The sequence below is a fragment of the Colius striatus genome, chromosome 8, assembly GCF_028858725.1.
Source record: "Colius striatus isolate bColStr4 chromosome 8, bColStr4.1.hap1, whole genome shotgun sequence".
In the NCBI taxonomy this organism is placed as follows: Eukaryota; Metazoa; Chordata; class Aves; order Coliiformes; family Coliidae; genus Colius; species Colius striatus.
Genome location: NC_084766.1, coordinates 30,297,472 through 30,307,025, shown reverse-complemented (window position 1 = coordinate 30,307,025; position 9,554 = coordinate 30,297,472). Strand labels below are relative to the sequence as shown.

At 38.5% G+C, this 9,554-nt stretch overlaps 1 protein-coding gene across 1 annotated transcript in view; it reads left to right on the top strand.

Annotated features, from left to right (window-relative positions):
* Positions 1–5,089: 5,089 nt before the first annotated feature.
* Positions 5,090–9,554, top strand: part of NRAP (nebulin related anchoring protein) — a 51,124-nt gene continuing 46,659 nt past the window's right edge. The window contains exons 1-4 of the mRNA XM_010202878.2: positions 5,090–5,161; positions 5,428–5,522; positions 6,211–6,298; positions 9,316–9,420. Coding sequence (XP_010201180.2) covers positions 5,090–5,161; positions 5,428–5,522; positions 6,211–6,298; positions 9,316–9,420 — 360 coding nt within the window. The remainder of the gene's footprint in view (positions 5,162–5,427; positions 5,523–6,210; positions 6,299–9,315; positions 9,421–9,554) is intronic.

The window sequence follows — 9,554 nt, the reverse complement described above, 5'->3', positions numbered from 1 at the left end:
GACAGGTCACTGCTTCGATGTGGCGGTGGAGCATCTGAATGGTGTGATGGGTCTTGCCGTATGTCTGCATGCTGCTACTGGGGCTGATCTCTCCTTCATGGGATTGTGCCTGTAGCTCCTGGTTGGATACGTAGCCAAAGTTTTCTCCTGAAAATCAAACTGACAGAATCCCATGGTTCCTCTCATGCCATCTGTTAGCTGCTTTTTTTTTTTCAATAAGACAGCACCACTTCCAAATCCATAACAAATCATTATGGACAATATATAGGAAACGTATATATATAGCAAGGAGAGGAATTGATGGAGACTGTGCCATCACCAGTGATGTCTGGTAGTGGCACTTGAACTGAACATCCAAATGTGCTTTCCTGATGATGTGTATGGGGTTTATCTAGACATTCCTTAAGCCATTTGCCAGCTCTGACCTCTATATCTTGATGAAAATGTTTATCCATTACTATCTATGTTTATCCATTACTATCTGTTTCCCACAGCCAAATTAGCAGACCTAGAAATGACTTTTTTTTTTCCTAAAAGGCATTATATTCCTATTGAAAAAGTGGTGTTGTATCTGATAATGCTTACCATTACAGAATTGAGTATGGGCAATTTCTGGCTCAAACTGTTAATGAAACCACTGTTTCTATTTTCACATTGGTTTCTGATATTTACAAAGAGAAAGGTTGATTCCTCAGTGTGCTGCAATACTTTTTGTAACTATATGTTAGATTAACTAGTTTTAATGCCGTATAAGGTGCTAGATTTTACAGAATATCTTCTTATCAGTAATGAGTAAGGGAGAAATAAAAAAGATAGTAGGATGAAAAGAAAGTATCTTGCTTCAGGGCATAGAGTGATTGCTACCTGGTCAGGAAGGGAAAAATGTCCCATGTATAATATTGCACATCTGGCTATATGTATTACTGGGCAGGAGGAAGAGCCAGCAATGTGATACCTATAGCATCAGCATTCCTTTTCTCATCCCTGAAGATTTACTCTACTCCCTAAAAACATTAATAATGAAGCCTTTGACTGGATATTTGCATTGCAGAAAATAAGTGTTTAACTACTACCTAAGCAGTTGCAGGATGACAATGGAGCATGCCTCTGGGAAATTGAAAGGTTGATGGCAGGAACAAACTAGAGGCCTTGAGGCAACTAAATAGTACCTGTCTGGAATAATAACTGCATGCTGTGTTCTGCACAACATCTGTGAAAACAGGGATGTATGTGGCTTTGCTGAGTCCAGGGAGGCAGGTGTGAGGATACTTTGAGGATGGAGGATTTGAGTGACTCACGAGGTGTACCCTCCTAAAGAGAGTTGTTTGAATTTGATATATTTTGCAAGAAAGGATAGATGTCTTTGATACACTGCATGGAATACTGTGCAGTGGGATTTGGCACACAGTAACTTTATGAAATTTGGTGGAATGGTGAATCAGTCATCTTGGTGTATGTTTGGGTGGGATTTCTCTATTAAGAGAGACAATACATTGCATGTGCAGTGTTTTAAAAGTTTTAAACTTGGGTCTTTTTTGGGTTATGATAAATGGGCATATTTGGATACTGGAGGGTCTCGTATGCATGTGGGCTATTCTGTGCTTGCTTTGCACACATTTCTTCAAACTTTCAGCTTAAATTGTAGCACATCCTCACCAGTTGTCTCTGCTCTGTAACTGCAAGTGATGCCTTTTTGACCTGTTGATTCTTTTTTTTTCTTTTTTCTATTTCTCTCTACTCTCTCTCTCCCTTTTTCTTGCATTTGCAAAATCCCCACACTCTCAAGTTTTCCTGACACTGGTAACAAAGGGAAAGTGTAAGCATAAATCCTTTTAGTCATGAAATGTAAATAGTTGTTGGTTGGTTTCCAAACCAACAAAAAATGTAAAAAGCTGCTGTAGAAGTTTGGAAGGCAGTCCCTTAGAGATTTTTCTTCAGGTCATGGGACACCTTGATGCTGATAAATATTTTCCATCTTTCTTCCAATATTTTTGCATACTGGATTTGTTACTATGCTAAATTTGATGAGCATGGAGAGACTAAAAGAAACAAAAGTCTCTGAACCCAGTTAACTAACTAACCATGAGGTTCAGAGAAGATTATGGTGAGGCTGATCTAGTGTTTGAACTCTTACAGACAACTTTTAAAAGTGGATAACACCCCCAGTTTAAGTAGTGAAGCAGAACTTTTTTGAGGGGGAGGGATTGGGGAAAATTGCCATAATTTGTGATGTCAGGCTTCCTGCTATTCCTGTGGCTGAAGGGCACAGCCCTCTTCAAGACTGACAGAGAAGGTGGCTCTGACTCGAATGTCTCTTAGAGGTTGCTTTGTGTAGCTAATATGTGCTTTTTAGATTAAAATTCAGGATGCTAACATGCTCCATGTTTTCTATGCATTTAATTCAATGAATTTAAGGAGGCTGGAGAGGTAACAATGTATCTTCCTACTAATTTGCACTTTCTAGGTACTGTCTCCTTGTACTTTAGAAACACCTTGATTAAGGTTCTACTGTTAAGTAAAGCCTTTCAAGTTTTTCATTGATATAAAAAAGCCTTTATGGGGCCTTACTAAAGGAGGGGAAAAAAGCCATACTGAGCTTTTAACTGAAGAGGAAATGTCTTGCTAAGATTTGTCAAGATAACAAACTTAGGCTAGTTTTGTGATTTAGTTCCTTATGTGATCAAAATGCAGTGTGTACTTGTAATGAGAACATACAATGCTTGTTTTTCAATAAATTTCCTTTCTAGCAGCAACTCAGTTTTAATCCAGGGTGGTGAAGAACAGACCATGCAACAGGACAGGTTTGAGGTGCTCAGAAATGGGGTAAAATTAAGTAGGCTCCAGCAAAACTGGTGCACAGTGGATGTGAGGGAAGTCGCATGGCTGGGAAAGACAGTAGCTGTATAGGGCATTGGGGCTTACTGGGCTTCTCTTCTTGAACACACTGTAACTTGAGAGGAGCAGGACAACTTGGAAAATGTGTTTGCTGACTTCCAGCCAAGCCAGTAATATGTGTTGCTGTCAACAGAAACAAACAGGCTTTGTGTATCTTGAAGTAAGTTTTAGCTGTGAAGGCAAGGGCTTCTAGCTGTCTGACAGGCCACTTCGGAGGAACACGTGGTCTAATTCTTCTCAAGGACCTCTAATGTGCTCTCTGGGTGCACAGTACTTATGAGCTGTACACACTGATGCTCCAGGCTGAAGTCCTATCCAGATCATTGGTGTTCAGATGACTCCTGGATGAATGATTTGATCTGTCGTTGCCAAGTCTTTAATAAGTTTTTGTGTGGTTCAGGAATGTCCTGTTTTCAGCACCTCTCAGAACTTGTTTCAGGAGCACCTTAAGCAATATGTAGTCTGTACTGGGACAGGAGCAGGTAATGCATCTGCTGTCTTGCTAAAGTATGAGACAAGGAATCTAGCATGGATTCAGATAGAATGAAGACAACTAGGATTTGTTAGAAAAGACATAATGTTGTGACTCTTAGAGGAGATGAACACAAAGAGGCAGCAGTTGGTTGTGTGCCCAGTGCTAAATAAGGGGACAGCATGGCCACCATGACCCTAATATAGGTCACTTGCATAAACAGAATGGCAATCTGCCACAAGATGAAAAGCTGTGTAAGAAGGGAACTGGAAGACTTCCAAACTATTTTGGTTCTCAGGTGTGAGCAGAGTAAATATTATTGTGATGTAACTTGGTCAACATAAAACTACTCCTGATCCCTAAATGAATAACATGTGGTAACTCAGCACTTATTTTAATACAAGAAATTGTGCTCTGTGAGCATTTTCTAAAATGAAAATATGTCTGTTTATATACTGAGATTAATTACTTACTTTGAAAGGCGTCAAGTGCTTCCAGGATTTGTGCCATACCCATTGCTTTTCAGATTAGAGACTATTTTCAGCACACCAGTTGCTGACAGAAAATTGTGCCAGTACATTGTCAGCATTCAGTATAAGTAGTAATAATAAGTTAAGCAAAACTGTGTATCTCCATGGAGAGAGGAATAGGAGTCTCTCTAAGCATACCCAGGAGGTTTAGGCAGAAATTATTTTGATCAAATTGTTTGTAATTCATAGAAAAGGAAAGTGCTGAGCAATATCCTGGGACTGCTGCAGGTGTGGGAAGTGGTGTGGATGCATGGATGACTACGTAGAGTTTTACTTGGATTGAGATAACTCTTAGCTGTGTCCCAGGGTTATAGAGCTCTGCAGCTGGAGGTATTCTGATTAGGTGAGATATAAATCTCAAATCCTAACCATTTGTAGCCAGTAGAATTTAATAGCTTCTTTTGTTCAGAACAGACTTCACAGCCCTAATAACCTCCTAATATTAGGCATAATAATTCCTTATTGTTATTTTGCTAAGGAGTTTCCGTATTTTGATGTATCCCAGCCTAGTCTTTGGGAAAGCTGTTAAATAGCTGCTTTGTTCATTTTATTCAAAAGTGATTCCTTTCTGAAGTTTTTCTTGTAGGAGATAGATGTTTGGGTTTGTACCCATCATGTTTAGAGCTATTTGAGATAAGAGGCTCTGCTCATTTCACCATGTGTCCTACTGGAGGTACCTCCTTCGAATGTGAGGCTGTTCCTAAACACAGAGTAGTCCCCCATGAGGTCACTTGCTGTATATCAGAGTGAGGAGAGGCTATGATAAGTTGCTGCTGCTGCTATACATACTTTTCTCTTCATCCTGGGCTTATGACAACTGGCTTTACAGCAAAACTGAAATACTGAAGTGATCAGACTCTAATGTTCACATGAACATGATTCGTTTCTGTGAGCTCATTCTTCTATTTAGAGAAAGATATTGCTGCCCTCCCTTACGCACTGACACAGTTGCCAAAATAACCGCTCTTACTAACTGGCAGCTTTAAAAGCCAGCCTGCAGCTGACTTTGAAACAGAAGGTCAGCAAATGGAGCAACAGACTTCAATTCAGAGCTTTAATGGGAGCCATTGACCACAGCAAAAGGCCCTGACTGGAGTGTCTAGAGTGCGCTTTGCACAGGCCAAAAAGTCACTTTCATATTCTTTGAACCTTTTGTATAAACCTGTATATTTTTTACTCTGTGGATTTCAAGATGAATGTGCAGCCGTGTGCTAGATGTGGCTATGGGGTTTACCCTGCTGAGAAGATTAACTGTATAGATCAGGTCAGTTCTCTTTCTTTATTATTTTGGACTATAATAATTGTATGGATTGGCACTTTTAACACAGTGCACATCTCTCGGTTCCAAAAATTCTTTACTCATAACCAGGTTCAAAACTGAAATGAGTTAACAATGGGCATATATTTGAAGAAGACTTCTTCAAGTTGGTGAAATGAATGTTAAGGATCAATACTGGGATTTAAAACTCAAAAGAATAATTATGAAATACAAGTCATGTTTTTTTGGTTTCTGTTTTGTGCTGTTTCCAGACCTGGCATAAAGCTTGTTTTCACTGCGAAGTGTGCAAGATGATGTTAACAGTAAACAACTTTGTTAGCCATGAGAAAAAGCCTTACTGTCAAGTGTAAGTGTCTTTCCCTTTTTTTTTTTTAAGCAAAGATTTAACTCAGCAATTTGGTTTAATGTAATAGAAGATCACCATTTGGACAACAGTCTAGTGCTATGTGTGATGTGTATTGTTAGTGCCTCTGTGCATATCTTTCGATTTCTGTGAATCACAAATGATGGGAAGCTCTTCCTACTGTATATAAAGCTTCCTTGTTTGTCTGATATGTTAAAAGATACACAGTTAAGTTCCATTTCAGTATTGTGGGAAGAGAATAGACCCAACAAAAAGATTTTTACTTTCCAAGTCAGTGGTTAAGAGTTAATAATGTTGAGTTAATCATCAGGAAAGTGTATAAAATGCAGATTTTGGAGTTGGTTTGTTCTAGGAAGTTTTTATTTTATAATGATCAATTCCTGTCAAATTTGTCAGCAGAAAAAGGAGAGATGACAGTTGTTTTTTATTCTATTATTCTCTTTTGTTATTAGAAACACAGCATTGATATGATGATCATTAAAATTAATTTTGCTCTAGGCACCTACTCCATACAATAACTTGAATGTAAAGTGAGATCTGTGTGTGAGTGGGGGAAAAGTTATGTATAGAGGGGCGGAGGCTGGTATTGTGTTTTTGAGTGCTCAAAAGGAACCTTTGTGGTGGGCTGGCTGGTACATTCCTAATATCCTTTTACACTTTCCTTTTTTAGGCACAATCCAAAAAACAATGCATTCACAAGCATATTTGAGACACCAATAAATATGAATGCAAAAAAGCTGTCAGAAGTAGTAAGTGAGGTAAGAAGCTGGAGGGACAAATGTACTCAGCTCTGTTTTACATTTTGATATCCTGTTTGTATCTTGTTTTAGAAACATAAATATGTATTCTTTACTTACCTTCCTGTGTTTTTTTTTACAGCAATACAATCTCAGCTTGGGTTTGAATCATGCTTTTTAAATTGCACTCACTCACACGAAATAAATATTAGCTCTGAATTTGCTTCTGCATTCAGTCAGAAAAATTGATAGGAATTTCTTGCTTGCCATATCTGATAATCTATGTGAAAGCATTGTTTGCATAAGCTTCCCAGAGCTATATAAACTTAGTAACTAAATCAAGGGAGTTTACACAGCCATTGGAAACAAGAATGATCTATTTGTTCTATGATCTCTTCTGAAACTGATACTAAAGGGCATGAAACAATAAATTCTGTCTCAGTGAGATGTAGACATAAGTTGTCATAAATACTTTGTCAAGTATTTCTGGCAAACCTGAGATGAGAAAGCATGAAGTCCAGGGAGCTTTGCATGGTTTTACTGAAAAAGTTTTGCTAATGCATTCAGGCTGGACTGGCTCTCCATGCCCTTCTAGCTGCTTTTACCCTTTGAGAGGCTGCAGTGCCCCGAAATACCTCTAGGGGTGCTCAAAGTCTTCTTTCTTTTTAAATGCTGTTCTCTTCATCCTGGATCATTCATCGAGATACATTTGTTTCAAACTTGCATTTCTAAGAATTTCGTGAAATGAGAAATACAGAAAACAGACAATAATCACATCTCACTTTTATGTGTAACACTATTTTCTTGTGTGTCATGTCTTTTTATACTCACTGCCTGTGTTTAGTAGATAAACTAATATGTTTTGATGTGATTACCCATCACTGAAATTTCTTAGATTATAGCATGCTAAACTCATTCTGATAGTCTGTGTTAGGTGTACAAAGCTAATGTACATTAGTAGCCTTTATCAGACACTGTATCTTTTATCATTCTTGTACTGTATTTATATATACATATATCGGTTTTTGCACTATCATGGGCAGTAACTATGTCAGCATCACTCTTGCTTTAAACTGTGCGTGACATATCTGGTCAGGAATGAGTTTGGAATTACTGCAGGTTCTATTTCTGTGTTTAGGCAGTGATATGAGACTCTGATACTTCCAGTGCTTGTGAATACACGCTCAAGACAAATTATAGCTCAAAGATCACTCTCCCTTGTTTTTTACACCTAAAGCACCTTCTGTCCTTTTCAATCACATAATGAGGTTCTGCTCCAGGAAGAAAGTTGCTAAGGGTAGTGAAGATACTGATTCTGCAGTGCTTACTTAATTTCAAGTGCAGGAAAACTTTTTCCTTAGTAAGTGTATAAAATAATGCTAACTTCGGAAAGGTTTCAGTTGCTACTGTAGTTTTTTGGGGTTTTTTAGGTTTGATTATTTCTTATGCAGAAAATGTAATGTGTTTCTTCGATCCTGACATGATGTTCTCACATAAGTCTTATTTTGAGACACTGACTGGAATGCGGAGTTAAAAATTGAGCTCACTCCCTCTGCACAGAATTTCTATGTGAGCAGACAAATCATTCATCTCTCTGTATCTCTACTTAAATTACAGAATGAGAATAATAGTACACATGCTTGGCAATTTTTCTCCAGTCAGTTCAGATTTTGCACTCTTCAGGACAGGAACTGTTATTTTTTTGTATCTGTAGAGTGAGTTGTATAACTGAGCTCTGATTTCAGTCGGATTTCTGTATGCTGTGATGATAAAAGTGACAGTTGGAAAACGATGACAATGAACTAAATATAGTAGTCATTTACATTTCCACAGTCATGATAATTCATGGACACTGTGCAGGGAAATAGGAGAATAGAATATTGCCCATCAGGTGATAGGTCTTTCATCTAATGCTTCATTGTCATGTTCTGCTTAAAATTTCTTAGGGATTTCTATTCTTGTGGATTGTCTCCATCAGAAGTATTATCAGAAGACTGAATTATTCTTTCAGAAGTTCATGACAGATTTTAGGTGTAGTATGCTGCTCCTTTACAGATGTGCAGCTCCAATAATAGCAGAAATCTTAGATAGAAGCTTGGTGTGGATTAGAGAGTAGAGTTTTGACCTTAGGGCTAAATGCAATCTTCTCTTCCATGAAAAATCCTTTGCCAAGAATGAGTGGCACTGAAGAAGTACTTACATAGTCTTCAAATGACATAGAGCTACAGGCTCTGTGGCCTTTTTGTACATAAGCAAAGTGTAAGTGGTGTTGACCTAAAGAGGGAGAAGGTGGAAAGATGCAGAGTTTTGCAAGCTCTCAGAAGATAGTTGGTATTTTCTTGTGGATTGTGAAGCTTGGTGGATCGGATGTGCTTGTCATAGTCCTTTTTTCTGGGTTCATATCATATATAAATGTGTCTTCAGGGTGAAATGATTACTTAGCACTGAAAACTAGCACTGGTCTGTAGCAGCTGGAGATCTAACACACAAACACAGCTAAACATTATGACTATAAATAATCTTAAACTGAATTATGCTGATGCTGCCACGCAGAAAGTTAGTTCTATGCAGTCACATTGTTCCTCTGTTTCTCATGTGTTGGCACTGGTGATTTTTGCAATGAGGCAAATGGGGCAATGGACATAGCTGAAAGCTAACAATGAAAAAGCCTATATACTAATTCCCTGATGTAATTTGCCCCAAGGCTGCCTGTCTGAGGTGTCAGTGTGTGACAGACAAGAAGAGTTGCCTAAGTAGGGCCACAGGTGGTTTTGGAGGTAGCCTTCCTTTAAACTGGTTTTAAGGTACAGCTAAAACTAGCAGGTATTGTAGTGGATTTGTTATGGTGGGAGTTGCTCTGTTGTTGTTGTTTTTTGTTGTGTTCATCTTTTTTTTGTTGCTGCAGTTCATGCAGACTTTGTATCACTGCACACTGAGAGAGTATTCACCATGTTTATCTCCCTTTGTGTTCTTCTCCTAAGAGGGGGATGTGTTACTCTGTACTAACAAACCACTAATACCAAGTCTTTTTTTTTCAGATAAAATATCGAGAAGCGGGTGAACAATTCAAATCAGTCTTTCAATGGGATGTAAGGTCCAGAGAAATTGAAGCTGCCTATAAAGCCCAACAACTGGCCACGCAGGTAGGAAACATCCCTCAAGTCTCCAGGCCACTAGCCTGCAGGAGACCAAGGATTGGTAGGGTTTTAGTGACAGTATTTCAATGCTAAAAAAGCCATTGCCTCTCACTTGGCTAAACTTTTCAGGGCAACATAGC